General features: G+C 37.6%; 1 protein-coding gene and 1 long non-coding RNA gene across 3 annotated transcripts in view; both read right to left on the bottom strand.

Annotated features, from left to right (window-relative positions):
• Window positions 1–2,495: 2,495 nt before the first annotated feature.
• Window positions 2,496–18,740, bottom strand: part of LOC131356323 (carcinoembryonic antigen-related cell adhesion molecule 5-like) — a 63,883-nt gene continuing 47,638 nt past the window's right edge. The window contains exons 6-9 of the mRNA XM_058395227.1: window positions 7,098–7,364; window positions 4,452–4,643; window positions 2,722–2,829; window positions 2,496–2,542 (exon numbers count right to left, since the gene is read on the bottom strand). Of these exons, the coding sequence (XP_058251210.1) occupies window positions 2,496–2,542; window positions 2,722–2,829; window positions 4,452–4,643; window positions 7,098–7,364 (614 nt within the window). The remainder of the gene's footprint in view (window positions 2,543–2,721; window positions 2,830–4,451; window positions 4,644–7,097; window positions 7,365–18,740) is intronic.
• On the bottom strand, window positions 8,352–15,564 carry LOC131355689 (uncharacterized). 2 transcript variants are annotated; one of them, XR_009204896.1, is made up of 3 exons: window positions 15,253–15,564; window positions 15,090–15,169; window positions 8,352–9,606 (listed from the first exon to the last, which is right to left on the bottom strand). It is a non-coding gene; the product is annotated as an uncharacterized LOC131355689 (long non-coding RNA). The 2 variants fall into 2 exon arrangements; XR_009204897.1 differs by lacking the exon at window positions 8,352–9,606 and adding an exon at window positions 9,980–10,233.

The following is an 18,740-nucleotide window of genomic DNA, read 5'->3' as shown; positions in this document are numbered from 1 at the left end:
GCTACTTGACTAAACACCAGTGACCTGGAGTCCCAGTTAATGACGTCCGCTCATAACAACGAGTCTAAAGTCTTTACTTATGGTTTAGTAACTGGATACATGGAAATATTCTCAAAGAAATCCTTATTTTAACTCATTTCAGCACTTTTCAACACTCTACACAGTTCTGGAGCACATTATTCTCACACCAGTCTCTTCCCTACACAAATCTTTTCTGATTGGCTCATAACAGATCCATCATAACAGGAGAAACTTCCTATTGGTCATTCAAATAAAAACTGTTACAGCAATTACATTTCACATAACTGAACACATTCATACTCAATATTAAAATGTCTTTGACTCCCTCTAGTGGTAACTGCTGTATGGTTTTAATCCTGACTAGTAAGGGGTGGATTCTTCAATACATCCAACCAATGATTTGCTCCTTCACATCCTGCACGATAATGCAGTCTTTAAAAAGCAGGAACAATCTGCTGAAGCAGTCATGTGTTTTACACAGTCGAGACTTAAGAGAATAAAATAATATGAATCAGTACATGGACGTGAAGGAGAATGATTGGATCATGGATGAAACATCACTACATGTGAGAGTTTCCTTAAATCCCTGTAATATTTTATTAGACCTGATATCTGTCATGTGATTTGTTGTAGAATAGTTTTAAATGTAAGCTGATATAGGGAACAAAACATGATGAGCTTTAGTTGAGCCCACAAATAGTTTTCTCTCTGAATATCACATTTTCCTTCATAACACACACTAATGATGTCTAACAGCCAGATGTTTTTTTTTCTTTTCCATGAGAAATGAATTTTAAAATCTCGTACACAAATGATACTGTAACTACTACATACTGTTTCATTGTGGACTCAATTACAGAGTGAAACCCCAGAACTGCAGAACTTTTATTTTGAAAGTTGTCCGGAAGTACTAGTTACAGGCTTGTTCCTGCTTGTACTGCTTGTGGTTTCTCTGTTTGGAAGGTGTATATTATTCTCTTTTTTATTATATATTAAGATATTGTGGTTCACGTTTGGACTATTTGTACATCACAGACACTGTAAATAAACATCCTTAGTCTGATATTTTATTACAGCTGAGTCATCATTCTTGTACAGAGAGTCTTCACCAACATAACATATCTGTCACTCCTCTACAAAGGTGTAGCAAAGGGCTGTGTCAAAGTCTGGTCTTAAGTATACTGCTGGACAGGTTCAGGAAATCCAGGTTAATCATCCTGGAGAAGTCTGTAATTTGTTCTCCTGCTATCACTGTGTGCACCACTGCTGCCCTCTGCTGGCTGCTGTCGGTGTAGCATGGTCTCAGAGTAACAAACAGGATTTAATGTTAATTAATACAGTAAAATATACAAGAAACTATTTTCATGTTACAGTTTTCCCATTGAAGAAGTGTGTGATGTTCTTCACTGCAGACACCTAGCAACAATTCACCCCAATTCTGTAGACCGTGTTAGTGCTCATATACAACACTGATTTAGGTCTAAGCTTGATTTACAAACCTCTAACCCTGACTGTCTTACTCCCTCTGCCAGGACTGGGAAGAAATGCACTTATGATGATGTTGTCTAGCAGAGTTTTACACTGAAACCATGTACTTCACTTCATAAGTAGCTTTTGATTGGCTGTAATGTTGATTTCCTGATTGGTTTTCAGTGTTGTGTTAGTCCTGTACATCAGTGTACCAGTGTGTAGACATGCAGAAAGAGTAATAACACTTCTGTTTGATTCCTCATTTACTCCTGACCTTTACTGCACTGAGATCCTCTACTGACACTGAATAATACTGCAGGATCGAGTTATCTGTCTTTAAGATAAAACTTTATTAATCCTATGTGGGAAATTCCAATGTTACAGCAGGAGACAAGAAACATTATGAGACAATGAAAAGACAACAATATAGCAGCAGTGAACTGATAATGATGTATTTATTTAACTGATAAAACATTTCATCCATAAATCTCCTCAAACAACTACAATTAAAGTTCACACAGCTGAAAAGTCACACAAATCTAACATCAGATTCTAACTCAGATTTTAAGTCTACTCCTCCTTATTTAACTAGAGAATATCTCATAAAGAAATAAAATAAAACTACAGCAGTAGAAATACAGTAGAGGTAGAACTAATACTGAGAAAACACAAAACACAATATTTGTTCAGCACCATATTTCAGATAACAGTCAATGAACTTGTTTTTATATTGCATACAAAGCTGGATGTAGGGCTTATTGAACACTACACACATGATCACTTTCACCTCATGAGGAGGTTTACAGGCTTTAGCTAAACAAATCCATTCAGAACAGTGAGGATGTCTAAGATGCTGAGCAAATAACAGCAGGACATGAAAATGAGAAATCAGAATTATTTTAAAATCAACACAAAACCATAAAGAACAAGAAATTATATTATTATAAATATTATCAGATATTATTTTTCCATAAATGCATCCAATTTTTATAGATGAACTTTGCTCACTCCTCTATGGCGGCATTCTCAATTCTGTCTTCATCAGTGTGAGCTGTTAAAGAAATTTAAAAAGTCATGTCTAGTGTATTTCATGTGCTTTAACACTCAAGTGTTGACTTTTGCTATTAAAAAGTCAACAACTTTCTACATTCCCTAAAGTGAAAATGTTTTGTAATTAAAGTCAGGATACTCGTTATGTGAAGTGTCGAGACGTACTGAAAGAGTTCTTACCTCGAGCTCTGTAACATATGAGCAGCAGAATGATGGTCACCAGCAGATACGGAGAGACCGTCACCACACTACAGATCAGCATGAGCACTGAGAATGGAGCTTCTACACCTGATGGACCAGAAGCAGAATAAAATAATGATCATGTTTTATTAATGCTGAATTATTTGAATGTTTATATTTATATGAGCCCAAGCAGCACACAACATTAATCAGAATAAACAAAGTGTAACACCATCTGGCTTACCTCCACCCTTTTCCACTTGAGGGTGCCCTCCCCCAAATATTATTAATATTTTAATATTAATATATTATTCTTCTGCTTCATGATTTGGATTTGAATACTCTGTTAAATCTCTCCACTACACAGAGCTATTTAAAAATGTTCCTTTACATCTCTTATTGATTATCTATTCGAAACTGGAAATTTATAGAAATTGCAGGTAATGTATTGAGGGGCAAACAACTATTGTCAGTTTTTCTAAGATGGAATTCTGATTCATCTGTAATTAAACAATTTCCATTTCCTTTAACATTAAACACACTACATGAAGACTCACCATGCACTGTGATGTGGACAGGATTACTGTTTTCTCCAGATTCAGACTCACACCAGTAAACTCCAGTGTAGGATGTGGAGAGGAAGCTGATGTTACATGTAGATCCTGTAACTGATCCCCAGTGTGAACAATCTAACACTCTCTCACTGTGTGTGTATCGTCTCACTGTCCATCCAGTAGAGTTACTCTGGTCCTCACAGCTCAGTGAGAGAGAGTCTTTAGTAAAGTGTTGAGTTCTACTGGGATTGATGATCAGAGAGACTGGAGGAGATTCACCTTAAATGCAAAATAAATATATAATTTAGAGCAAATATTGTTTTATTATTCCATGGGATTGTACTGTAAATGATTAGGCAATCAGGGCAGTGCATTGACTTAATACCAAAAAATGCAATGCATAGTGGGTTACAAAGACATCATTACATCATCTGTGATAGAATAATTACACTAAGAAAAGGGGTGGAGACATCACAAAATACAGTGGAACACAATGCAAATCATGACAATAATCCTCTACCAGCACTTACGACTCTTTAGCTGCCTTATACATATGAATAAATAAATGCTGCATTGATCTAATCCTATATTCACACTTTTCTATTCTACACTTCAACACAACAGTTAATTTTCCTCACCAGTGATCCATAGTGGCTGTGGATTGCTGTACTGTGAGTGAAGGGCTGGTTCTCCTCTCTCTCCTCTGCACATATAAACTCCTGTGTGTTTAAGAGCAGCAGGACTGAGAGTGTATTTGCCTCCAGATCCTCTGCTGCTGTCTGAGAGGAGCTCCACATACACGCTATAGCCACCATTATTATTTATTCCAGTTAAGCCGTCTCTGTAGGGAACAACTGTGTACCAGCTGAATGTCCAGTCTGTAGAGGAGTCTGTAACCTCACAGCTTAGAGTCACTGAGTCTCCTTCAGTCAGCCAGCTCTGTAGAGATACATTCAGTACTGCCTGTGGTCTCTCTGTTACACAGGAAATCCAAAACAATTTTCTTTCAAGATTTATTTAATACACATTAAGAATCTTTTTATGAATATCTATTTGAACATTTTCATTTGTCTCCAGAAATCCTCACACACTCACCTGATACAGTCAGTGTAACAGCATCACTGGAGTGTGAGGAGCGTGAACCTCCTCTCTCTGCTCCTCTACAGGTGTATTTACCTGTGTGGGTCACTTCAACACCACTGATTCTGTACACCTGTCCACTACTGACAGGACTGTGTGAAGCATCTTTATACCAGCTGTACTGCCAGCTAGAGACACTTTCATCCTGTATGTCACATCTCAGAGTGACGGTCTCTCCACTGAACACCTGATTATCAGGATCTATGGATGCCACTGGTTTAGGTCTTGCTGTAAAATAATAGAGCATCTAATGTTGACATGCTGAATGTGTCATCATGGTGTATAATACCACACAACACAACATCTAGATCCAATTAAACACTACTGGACAGTGTAGGCTTCAAAAAGTTAATTGAAATGAAAAATTATAATTAAGAATACAGCATGGGGCAGGTTTTGTGTAAAATTTTATTTTGTTAATTAGAAAATTTGTGCTTAACCATAAAGACTGTACAACAGTTTGTGGAGATAAAGAGTTATTATTCAATTCAATATAATACGTTGGGTTTAGACTGTAATAATAATAACAAAAACACCACTAAAACATTTCTAAATGTATGTGTAGAGTCTGGTGGGGATGTGTCACAAATTCCTGTGACAGTTCTCACATTATAAGTCTTTTTCCCACTAAGCTACCTTTTTACACACTCTTACAAGCTTTATTGTCAATTCAACCATATATTAGCAGATGCAGTACACAGTGAAGTGAAACAAGGTTCCTCCTAGACCAGAGGTGCTACACATAACACAGACAAAGTACAGTGACGCAGACAAACATAGAACTAAACATAGAGATAAAAAACTATATTTTAAAAATTAAAATTAAACTAAAAAATTAAACTATACTTAAGGTGCAGTCTTTAAGAACTAGACATACAACAGAAGTGCACAGGAAGACAAGACAAGACAAGACAAGACAGTGCAGACAAACAACATATAGGCCGACTTTGTGTATACAATGTGTATACAGTGATTGCAGATATTAAAGTGACACATGTAAACAGGATTAATATAAATATATATAAATGTAAAATGGCATGTGCATGCAAACAGGACAATTTAGTGTGTGTGTGTGTCTGACTATGTCCAGCACAGTTCAGTTCTTTTTTGTGCGTGTGTGTTATGTATGTGTGTGTCCGTGTCCAGCACAGTTCAGTTCTTTTTTGTGCGTGTGTGTTATGTATGTGTGTGTCCGTGTCCAGCACAGTTCAGTTCTTGTGTCAGAAAACAGAAAGTTAAAGCTTCACCAGTTTTTTTTTTTTTTTGTCAAATAATATGTTTTGCATTGGATCTCACCAGCAACAAATGACAAATACTTTTAAACATAAGTATTTCACAATTATTTTACACATTCTGGAATAACAAGAAATTACTGTCACTGTGCATACAGGTCCAGACCACCAGAGGGAGCCCTCGCCCGAATATTGACTGTGTACACCTGGTTTCCGGTTTCTAGGGCTTTTAAGCAGCGTGCTCCCTCTATTGGACGCGAAGTATCGTTTCCGAGTGTTATGTACCAAGCCTTGATTTCTGCCTGATTAATCTTTGTTGTGTATGATCCTTGCCTGTTTGTCTTGATTACGAGTTTCAGTTTTTGTTTCTGTTTTGATCGTCTAGTGTTTTGCTTTTACGGTTTTGACTCTTTGCCTGCTTACCTGTTTACGATTCTGCCTGCCATCTTCAATAAATATCTGCTTATGGATTCAGACACTTACGTGTCCAGCAAGTCCTTACAATTACATTAATTAAGCAATATTTTTTCTTTCCCCTTCTAACACATGATGAAAAGAGGAAAAAATCATGACATACCTCTCACTGTAATCTTGACAGCATCACTGAACTCTGTGTAGTAGTTTATCCTGAATGCCCAACACCGGTACTCTGTTTCTCCTGCATTATCGACTGTCACTTTAAGTGTGTTCTCTTGTTCCCTGTTCCGATTCTGTAACTGATTATTTTTGTGCCAGTGAAACTCCCATCCAGTCCCCTGCTGCAGCTCACAGCTCAGAGTGACGGTGTCTCCAGTGTAGACGGAGCTCTGAGGATTCACTCTCACAGTCGGTTTGGGTTTTGCTGTTGGTATGAAATGATGGAGTCAGAGCTGCTTTTCACTTTACAACATAAGCAGTAGATTCACTGTGTCTAACAGATGCTTTGTGTCTAAAACAAACATTTATATTTGACATTTGATACAAGATGTTACAGTTGTATGTTTTCTTACACGGCTGGTATTCAGTTTATTTTCTATGAAACAAAATTCATGATTGGATTGAAGTGTAGAAACACTGTATTTACTGATTTTAGATTGTTATTTTATGGATCCTGCACTAATCCTGCGCCACCATCTGAACATATGACTTCATACAGTAAAGCCACTGCAGACAGGTATTACATAATATTATAAACTATATGCTAAAATATTATAAAGAATTCAAATGACCATAGATATTAATAACTAGAAATATAGCCAACAGAACAGGAGTAAATCAGGGATTATTTCCCCACAGTGTTAGTGGGCAAACATAATATATAAAACCCAGATGCTACTGAAAAAGACATGATGAAGGATCTTGGTGTCTACTAGAAACAGGGACTCAGTTACTGACAGCTTAATATCTAAACCCTAAAAATAATGTAAACATATTTAATAAGAAATAAAAACACCCCCACACTCACCTGATACAGTCAGTGTAACAGCATCACTGGAGTGTGAGGAGCGTGAACCTCCTCTCTCTGCTCCTCTACAGGTGTATTTACCTGTGTGGGTCACTTCAACACCACTGATTCTGTACACCTGTCCACTACTGACAGGACTGTGTGAAGCATCTTTATACCAGCTGTACTGCCAGCTAGAGACACTTTCATCCTGTATGTCACATCTCAGAGTGACGGTCTCTCCACTCAACACCTGATTATCAGGATCTACGGTTGCCACTGGTTTAGGTCTTGCTGTAGAATAATAATAGAGCACATAAATTGCCATGATGAATTTGTTGCCATGGTCTATAATGATATAATAATAGTGTAATAGAGTAATAGTGCAATAGTTAATGCAACAGTTTGCTTTTATTAACACTATCAGCTAATTTACAAATATTGGACAAAATAATGTGAACACCCATTGTTATAGGGATTAATATAGGGTGGGGCACAAAAACTTCCTTTTTTTGAAGGCGAATGAAAGAAAAATTGTGGCTGATAAACAAAATTTATTTTTTGATAATGAAAGAACATAATTTCGGAATTCGGGCTATTTCCTGCCGAATAACATTCTTCAGCTGAAGCAGGTTTGTGGGGCGATGTTTAAAAACCTCTGCCTTGAGGTATCCCCATAAAAAAAATCACAGGGCGTTAGATCGGGCGAGCGCGCTGCCCACGGGATGTCACCTCGAATCGAGATGAGCCGTCCGGAATGTTATATAAGAATGTTATTTGGCAGGAAATAGCCCGAATTCCGGTGGACATGTTGGAACGTGGAAAGGGAAACGTCAGAAATCGGTTGCATCAGTGCATAGAGAACGGTGACCACCACCTTCAAGATATTTTATTTAAAACAGCATGATTTGAAATTTGAAATTATGTTCTTTCATTATCAAAAAATAAATTTTGTTTATTAGCCACAATTATTCTTTCATTCGCCTTGAAAAAAAAGGGAAGTTTTTGCGCCCCACCCTGTATTATTTGTGTACGCTGCTATGAAAAAATAAAATGTTGTGATTATCATTCATTTATTTTTAATTACTAGACATTGGACATTGTCTAGTTTTTATATCAGTATAAAAACAGCTGTGGTCAGCAGTGGTTAATTTAAGACATTGTTGAAATGGTTAACTTTTCAGACTTCTAAAGTGGACAGATGTTGGGAGCACATTTATCAGGAACATCTGTAACCTTTACAGCCGAACTCTTTGGTGTTTCAAGAGCAACAATGTCCATGATTATGACTGTAATACAAAGCATGGCAGGACTTTATCAGAGAAGAAGAATAGTGGCTGGAATTTAAAAATTACTGATAGTGACCGTTGAACACATTGCGTCCAAACAACACAGAACTACAGCAACAAAAGTGAGAGTAGAACTTAATATCCACCTTAAAGACCCTGTTTCCACAAAAACATTCTGCAGAGAAATTCACAAAGCCTTAATCACAGACACCAATGCAAAAATGCGAAAAAAGATGGTGTCATGATCATAAAACCTGGACAGCTGAAGACAGGAAATGAGTGATATGATCTGATGAATCATCATTTATATTACTCCTAACAGCAGGTCGAGTTTATGTACGAAGAACCACCAAGGAAGTGAACAACTTGGACTGTCTGGTTCCAACTGTCAAACATGGGAGGTGGATCTGTGAAGATTTGGGCAGCCATAATCTTGTTATTCTGCTGGTGACATCATTAGTCTACATGGTCATGTTACTGCCACCAAGTATTTGGAAATTCTAAGTGATCAGGTGCATGCTATGATCCAAATGTTGTTTCAAACAATTATGCCATTTTTTAAGATGTTTATGTTCCCATACATTCAGCCAAAACAGTTAAGTCTGGGTTTGAGGACTCAGTTACTGACAGCTCAAAATCAGATCAACAGCATAACTGATCTCTGAGCTCTGAGAGTCTCTCCAGAGTCTTCAACAGACCAGATTCTGAACTCCTGACTTGTGCTGTCTGTGTAGTCTCTCTCCCTTTCATCTATATAGGGTTCATTATTATTTATCTTCCAGCTGTAAGTCCCCTGAGTGTCTCCTCCTCCCTGTATGTAAGTCTACACTACTAATATCATGTTTAGAGTGAGTGTGAGTACATGTTTTTGTTACTTGTTGATACTGATATGTGTAACCTGCTTAATATTAAGAAATCAGGGGCATCATGGAGCATTTTATTTAGCACTAGTGATGTCAGTTGCTCTCTTGTGCTGCTGTCATTAAACTTGTGCTGTTTTATATTTAATATGTTAAGACATTTAAGCAGTGTAAAACTATTTGTGTGTAAAACTATTTATTCAGATCTGATGTTGCAGCCATCTTTTGATTAGAGTTATAAAAACTGCATTAATAAACAAGGAACAAATTAATAAATTGTGCAGAAACTTTTCAGCATCAAAGCAAATTAAATATGCAGAAAATATAACGGATAAACTGTATATAAATCACCTTGAGCCTGGGACACTGGTATAAGTGAAATCAGCACTAAAAAGGGAACAGAAACAGAACATGACATAAATATGGAAATTATTCATTCTGTTAACTGTACATATTAGAAAAAGAGAACCCTCAAGATTAAATCTAAACTGCCATCTGTAAGAAAATACATTTGAAACTTTCTAAATGAAAAATAAATTAAAAATACAATAATCTAGACAAAGGTCAGTATTCTGCTCATGAATGCATTTGTTTCACTTTATTGCAAAAAGTAACCAAGTATGCAGCAGATATTATTATAATTGAAGTCTGAAAATCTTTTAGCTGGGACATAAAACCAAAGGACTATCACACTGTTATGTTCTTACAAAGAGAGAGAGAGAGAGAGAGAGAGAGAGCTACAAGACATTTTAATCCTGATCTTAAATACATTGTAGTAGTTTTAAACAGTTGTTGTTGATCTTTCAGCTGCTCCCTACATGCGTGAGGGGTCGCCACAGAGGACCAACTGGTCTGCACAACAACCTGGCACAGGTTTTACGCCGGATGCCCTTCCTGAAGCAACCCTCCCATTTTTTATTCGGGCTTTGGATCGGCACTGCATCCTGGGAATCGAATCCAGGCCTTCCACATGGTAGGTGAGAAACCCACCCCCATGACTGAGCCATCAGCGCCCTAAAGTAGTTTTAAACAGAACTGTTTAAATTCCTCTCATCACCTATCAGTCTGCTCCCATACACTGAGAACAATCTGTACACATCTGTTTTATTTTGATGAAGTTAAAGCAGTGATGGTCTGCTTCATAGAATTTAAAAGAGGCAGGGATTTATTTCTTTACTTTTTTTATTATTCATTGCTCAGGCCCAAGGTCTGTAGACTCGTTTAAGAGTAAGAAATTCTGGTCCATTGTCTCATTTAGAAGTGGCTCACCCTCCCCCACCAACAATTTCTATCCTCTGTTGGTACAATCCTGTTCACCTGAATTAACTCTCAAATTTTATATAAGATAATCAATTCTAATGTCCCAGTTAAACCCAGGGTTCTCAACCAGGGAGCCATGAAAAAAAAATACGAACTAATTTAAATATATTCCTACATGTAATTAATTTTATTAATAATACATTGAATTGAAAAATAACACACTAAAACTATTTTTTAAAAATAAAAAATTAATAATTTCATTTTCTGACTGAAACCCGAAAATGTAGTTAACATGCACCGAGCGCTCAGTCAGGCATTTCACCACAGCAAACATAATGGACAAATTTGTAGTTCAACTGTCAGGCGATAAACAGACTCCTACTCAGAAAAAACAGTGACATCAATACGACAACAGTTACCTTAACTATGGGTTTGTGCTGTTTTCGAAAAACAAGGATTTACCTCAGCCACAATGTGTTGTCTGCTCTAAAGTGTTATCCAATGAGTGTATGAGACTATCTAAATTGATCAGACATTTGCATGCAAATCACGTGCAATACAAAGTCAAAAACAGGTCACTTTTTGAGCAAAAAGCAGAACAACTGGCTAGCGCACAGACTGAAATAAAACGTGTGAATAAAAAGCTCCTCAAATGATCATATGTTGTAGCCGATAAAATTGTCAAACAGAAAACAGCACACACTGTCAAGGAAACGTTAGTTTTGAGATGTGTTACTGCAATTGTGAGAGAATTTGGAGAGGAGAGTCCAAGAAAGCAGCTGAAATACTGCTTTTAAAAGACACAGTCAAGCTCCACATCTCCTGCATGTCCAAAAACATCACAGAACAGTGTGCAGCACGGCTTCACAGCAATGACTTCACTATACAGATAGATGAGTCGTGTGAAAAATGTCACAGCTGCTTACATATGCTGGCTATGAATGGAAAAAGGAAGTACATGAGGACTTTTTGTTTTGTAAGAAGCTACGCACTACTACAACGGCAAAGGATATTTTCAGAGTGATGGATTGTTTGATGACATCGAATGAAATAAACTGGGCTAACTGCATCGGCGTCTGCACAGACGGAGTTGCAGTGATGATGGACAAGCACTCCGGAGTGGTCCAGCAGATAAAAAGCTGTTACACATTGCTTTTTTCACAGAGATGCTCTTGCTACAAAAGGAACCTACTCTTCATCATGTTCTACAACAGGCTACAATGATTGGAGAGAAACAATCTCCAGATTGTTCACAGCCTTCTGCGCAGAGGTGGGTGCTGAAAACCAATTGCTGCTCATGCACACAGAGGTGAGAGAGTTATCCCGGGGACGAATGCTGACTAAAGCTAAACTAAAGCTGACTATGCATCTTTAAACTGCATTATCCAGCATGAACGAGTTGAGGCTTTCAAAAGAAAGCTAAAACTGTAGAAAAACTGCACTTTCAGGAACCTGTGACACGTTTGAACAAATGAATGCCTTTCTAGCAAAGAGGGAACTAGATTTTGAAATCATCAAACCCCATGTTACAGTGCACCTTTCAAAGATGTCAGAGAAATGTGACTTATTTTCCTGCACTGCCTGAGGATCAAGCAGCTTCTTAACTCTGGAAAAAAAATCGCCCTCTCCAGGCCTGGTAGGGAACTGTCCAGCTGTTCCTGATAGATATAGATATATATATATATATATATATATAAACTAAACAAAGTAATCTAAAAGAAAAGAACACAAAATAGTGGGAATTTAAAATTTTATTTTATTTTCCTTGCTTACTTTCTTTACTTTACTTTAATTTCCTTTACTTACTTACTTCTTTCTGCTATTTTTGCTCGTAATTTTCTCTTTATTCACGCTTCCATTTTCTGTGCTCTTCTCTCTAAGTTGCTAGTTTGCGATTCCAAATATCCGGAGTTTTATTCAGATTAGAGACAGGATAAATGGTCCATTGGTCCAGTGCTTCTGACAGCCTTTTTTCTCTTAGTCTTTTTTTTAAATTAATTAATTAATTAATTAATTTATTTATTTTTATGGAGACTAAGCAAAGTTTATCAAATCAAAATGTCATACACATTATAGATATCAGTCTCCACTTGGTCAAACACTCAATGTATTTTTTGTGCAATGTTAAACAGAATGTCAAGAAACTGAAACTTTAAATAATTTTCACCGCAACATGATAGAGTTCTGCTGAGCGCCGAAAGCTTTAAACTGGAATAGAAACGTCAAATCTTGATGAAAAAAGAAAAGAAGCAACATTTCTCTGGAATGAAGCCCTTAAATTAAAATTTAGAAGGAAAACTAAAGACTGGCCCTTGAAGCCTCTATTATAAAGTGTACCATCGAAGTAGTAGCTTCCTGTGTAATATTCAGTATCGAGCGCAATCAGCAGTCTCAGCCATGTGTTACCTGCTCCAGAGAGAGAGAGAGAGAGACAGGATAGATACATGTACACTAATCAGCCGTAACATGTCCCCTTTTTTCCGCCAAAACAGCTGTGATGGACAAGGCTCTAGAGAAGGCTGTAGAGAAGACTATACAAGGCCTCTGAAGGTGTGATGTGGTATCTGGCACCTACACATTTGCAGCAGATCTTTTAAGTCCTGTAAACTGTGAGCTCAGGCCTCCATTACAGAAAACAGAAGACATTTATTAAATGTGTAGATCATGTCTATATTGTGTCGGTCCAGGACCATATCCATATGTCTGCACAACATCCAAATCAGGTTCAGTGTCTGGACGTCTGACTACGACCCCACTCAGACATGCAGCTCAATATTCAAAGGTCTGGATGGGAGTTTTGTGGATGTGGAAAAGAGATATGCAGAAAAACTGACATGTGACATCAGTAAGCACAGCCTGTACAATGAACATGCTACAAAAAAATTCAGTTACATTCTAATGAATTAATCTTCTGGACCACACTTCACTATACCTTATTACATTTCATCTGCTATTTTAAAATTTTAGATTTTCTTCATATATTTTGCCAAATTTTCCCTGGAATATGTCAAAACAGACCAGAACAGCAGAAGATCACTCCTGTCAGACAAGAAAAGGAATCCAATCACAGAGTGGACAACAGGCTCACCCAAGCTGACCGTTTGAAAACGGGAGATCTGGTCTAATGCATCTTGATTTTACGGCATGATGCATGTGGCAAATATTTTCAAGTTTATTTTCTGCATAAGTTTTTGATAAATTTGACACAATAAGTAAATAAAACTAGACAATAATTTGGCGTATTTTCCTTGTCTGAAGTTTCACATTTTCTTCCTGAATGTGGATATCCAGGATGTTTTTGGGTGTCTCCAGGATAAGCTTCAGATTCACTGCAACCATAACCGGCATAAATTGTTTCCTGAAGATGGATTCATGATTTTATGAGTCGATCACAGCACAGCTCCAATGTTTTTAGGTTCTTATGTGAGGAGGATCACTAGTGGTCTTGAGCAAACCTGAGCACCCCAATATATTCTTGTTACAATTTTTCTAAAGATAACACAACCTGCTGCACCAGCATTCCCACTTATAAATTCATAACATTTAATTATGCATCATATGAACAGTATTCCTAACATAGGTGACCACTGAAGCTTCTGACCAGAAAAAACCTCTGAGGATGATGAATAGCAAAAAATATGTAACTTTAATTTTGAAATAGAATAATTATTAATATCTACAATGTCCATATAGAATATACCCAGTAATAGTGATGGTATAGTGTTCCTAATAAAGGGTATGTTCTGAAATATAATCAACCTGAATAGTTGTTTTGTCTCCAAATGACTCTGCTATGGAGACTCTGGCTTCAAATGACTGTCTTCAGATTAGACAACTTTTGAATTAAAAAGAGTTCAATGATTTCAGTGGAGTTAGATTTAGTCCAACTTCACACCTCCTCCTCTTTTTCACAGCTCAACTTGCATAACTAAATGAAAATAGAAAATAAACCACATCCTTGACATGCTCTCAGGCCTCTAACACGGTCACTGCTCTGTGTGTACAGGACTAATGAGAAGAGTTTGTTTCTGCACAAAAAATGCTGTTATTTTTATAACATAAAATAATAATTAGTGAAAATGAGTAAATAATGATTTGTGATTATTTTATAAATGCAGTGCATTAATTTGGTATTTGTGTGTATTAAAGTTAACATTATTCCTACAATAATAACAAAAATGGAAAAGATAGGTTATGAGGCATTTTCTCAGAAAATCTAATTAATAGTTTTGTTAAAGAGTAGTTTAGTGAGAGTAGTTACACATGAAACTAAACCCTTCTCATAACAGATATGGAGACACTGATCCACCTGAGCAGTCATGCTGAAGTACACACAATGTCCTAATCACACAATAAGATCATCACTCAGGACATTCAGACTGCAGATGAACAACTTTATACCCCACCACTCACTCTAATGAAGACACAAAGAGAACATTTACTCACAGAGCATCACAGAGAGTGGACTGAGCTCCATCCTGTCCCTCTAATGACTGACTGACTGACAGAGCAGTGGTGTGAGTTAAAGTCTTACCACTTTACCACTTCCTGTGTTGTAATACACACACACACAGAGAGAGAGAGAGAGAGAGAGAGAGAGAGAGACCCACCACAATGTCTGTCTATGACCCCTCTTGTATGTAGATATGCAGTTCAATATTCAGACATCTGGATAGGAGTTTTTGGATGTCTGGGGATGTGTAAGACAGGGGCAGGAATTATTATTGACATATAAACGTTCAATTTAGTTCAGACGTTGTGGTGTTGCTTTACCTAGCTGAACAAAAATTCCTCGCGCGTGCGCAGTTCACATCAGACGGCGGTTCCCCTCCATGCTCGAGTCTCCTGCTTGTAGTCCATGTGATGTTCTGCTCTTGTCAGGACCGTGTTACAGCAAGACAAAAGTCACAACTCATCCAGATAATTGAAGACACTTAAGGTAAGATCAACTAAGTTCCGATTATAAATGTACTTAGTGTTAGCTTTATATTGTAGACTTCTGGAAGAAAGTATGTCCGGGGGCGGGGCTAGGGGGAAACAGATCCCCAAACAGAGTTGGACACAACACCGGCATTACTTTTGAAAACTGCCACAGCATAAGAAAATCCTCACAACTGTAACGTTAGCAGAAGAGACTGAACAAGCTTTGTCTAAATAACTAAGCGCTAGGCAACTAACACGTCGAGCTAGCATTAGGGCTAATGTTAGCTAGCTAGAAATGTTGGTGCCAGGTTAGCTAGCTAGCACGTTAGCCGTCCTACATGACGGTCATGTTAAATCAAGCAGAAACGAGCTAACGGCACCGTTACAGTTGGGAATATTTTCTTCTGCTATGGCAGTTTTCTAAAGTAATGCCCGGTTAGCTCCTAACGCTAACTCTGACTGAAACCAGCGTTTAGCTAACGGTAGCTAGTTACCATGATGGGACAAAGCTAGCTGTTGGATAGATGTGTATCTGCTGCCTTTATATTGTTTATACAGTTTATATATTTTTGTAAAACCACTTTTGTAATTTGAAGTTAAGCTGTGTTTGTTATTTGTACCTTTATAGATTGTTTTGTTTGTTGTATGTTGCGGGACTTTTATTTTGAAGCCTCGGTTCCGGGTCTCGTGCAGATGCTGATTAAGCGGGAGGGTTTTTAGTGAAGAAAGTTAGCGGTAAGCACGGACATTATGGATGCTCTGATAAAAGTTTATTCTAGTCATAAAAAGAACTTAAAGAAGAACTTAAAGATCTTAAAGAAGATTTAAAGACTATTTCCCTTTCTCACAGCATGCAGCCAACGAGGTATTTGTTTATTTGTCTGTATTTTCTGTCTGTAAACTGCCATTGCTTCTGTTCCTCACGCTTTCACTGTGTGTCAAGATAATGTGTTTGTTGTGTTTTGTTGTTACTGTGTTTCGTTTTCACGGCGGATTTGAGGAAAAGTCTTCAAATAAACCAGTAATAGGAGAGCCGTGTGTGTGTTGAGTACAGTTCAGGCAAATTATAAAAAATTATAAAATTATTATTATCATGCACCGCACACTGCATCAAATTGGTCTGCATTGATGTCGTCCCAAAAGGAAGCCTCTACTAAAGATGATGCTCAAGAAAGCCGGCATACAGTTTGCTGAAGATAAGCAGACTAAGGACACGGATTACTGGAACCATGTCCTGTGGTCCGATGAGACCAAGATAAACTTATTTGGTTCAGACGGTGTCAAGCGTGTGTGGCAGCAACCAGGTGAGGAGTACAAAGACTAGTGTGTCTTGCCTACAGTCAAACATGGTGGTGGGAGTGTCATGGTCTGGGCCTGCATGAGTGCTGCCGGCACATATTCCAACATGATAACGACCCCAAACACACCTCCAAGATGACCACTGCCTTGCTAAAGAAGCTGAGGGTAAAGGTGATGGACTGGCCAAGCATGTCTCCAGACCGAAACCCTATTGAGCATCTGTGGGGCATCCTCAAACGGAAGGTGGGGGAGCACAAGGTCTCTAACATCCACCAGCTCTGTGATGTTATCATGGAGGAGTGGAAGAGGACTCCAGTGGCAACCTGTGAAGCTCTGGTGAACTCCATGCCCAAGAGGGTTAAGGCAGTGCTGGAAAATAATGGTGGCCACACAAAATATTGACACTTTGGGCCCAATTTGGACATTTCCACTTAGGGGTGTAGTCACTTTTGTTGCCAACGGTTTAGACATTAATGCCTGTGTGTTGAGTTATTTTGAGGGGGCAGCAAATTTACACTGTTATACAGGCTGTACACTCACTACTTTACATTGTAGCAGAGTGTCATTTCTTCAGTGTTGTCACATGAAAAGATATAATAAAATATTTACAAAAATGTGAGGGGTGTACTCACTTTTGTGAGATACTGAGATTCTATTTGTAGACTGCTGCAACAACAATAAAACACAATGATCTGTTTTTTCTGTTAACTGTGTATTGTGTTTACATCCACAGCATTTTACTATTGCACTTTATTCATTACAAAACTGTGTAGTGGTCAGTGCTGCACTGTCCCTGGTCAGTTATTGTACTGTACTGTACTGTCTTGCACTGTTTACACACATGCACTTTATGTAGTACTGTGTAGGTCTGTGTAGTGAACTTAGTTCTGTGTTGTCTCCTGTAGTTGTGTGTTTTATGTAGCACCATGGTCCTGGAGGAACGTTGTTTCATGTTACTGTGTACTGTACCAGCTGTATGTGCTTCAAATGACAATAAAAGCTACTTGACTAAACACCAGTGACCTGGAGTCCCAGTTAATGACGTCCGCTCGTAACAACGAGTCTAAAGTCTTTACTTATGGTTTAGTAACTGGATACATGGAAATATTCTCAAAGAAATCCTTATTTTAACTCATTTCAGCACTTTTCAACATTCTACACAGTTCTGGAGCACATTATTCTCACACCAGTCTCTTCCCTACACAAATCTTTCTGATTGGCTCATAACAGATCCATCATAACAGGAGAAACTTCCTATTGGTCATTCAAATAAAAACTGTTACAGCAATTACATTTCACATAACTGAACACATTCATACTCAATATTAAAATGTCTTTGACTCCCTCTAGTGGTAACTGCTGTATGGTTTTAATCCTGACTAGTAAGGGGCGGATTCTTCAATACATCCAACCAATGATTTGCTCCTTCACATCCTGCACGATAATGCAGTCTTTAAAAAGCAGGAACAATCTGCTGAAGCAGTCATGTGTTTTACACAGTCAAGACTTAAGAGAATAAAATAATATGAATCAGTGCATGGAAGTGAAGGAGAATGATTGGATCATGGATGAAACATCACTACATGTGAGAGTTTCCTTAAATCCCTGTAATATTTTATTAGACCTGATATCTATCATGTGATTTGTTGTAGAATAGTTTTAAATGTAAGCTGATATAGGGAACAAAACATGAGGAGCTTTAGTTGAGCCCACAAATAGTTTTCTCTCTGAATATCACATTTTCCTTCATAACACACACTAATGATGTCTAACAGCCAGATGTTTTTTTTTTCTTTTTGTACACAAATGATTCGGTAACTACTACATACTGTTTCGATGTGGACTCAATTACAGAGTGAAACCCCAGAACTGCAGAACTTTTATTTTGAAAGTTTTCCGGAAGTACTAGTTACTAGTACTTGTACTGCTTGTGGTTTCTCTGGAAGGTGTATATTATTCTCTTTTTTTTATTATATATTAATATATTGTGGTTCACTTTTGGACTATTTGTACATCACAGACACTGTACAGAGACTGTA

This window comes from Hemibagrus wyckioides, linkage group LG07 (genome assembly GCF_019097595.1).
Source record: "Hemibagrus wyckioides isolate EC202008001 linkage group LG07, SWU_Hwy_1.0, whole genome shotgun sequence".
Classification (NCBI taxonomy): Eukaryota; Metazoa; Chordata; class Actinopteri; order Siluriformes; family Bagridae; genus Hemibagrus; species Hemibagrus wyckioides.
Note: the sequence above shows the minus strand (reverse complement) of the source record. Positions and strands in the feature narration are given on the sequence as shown.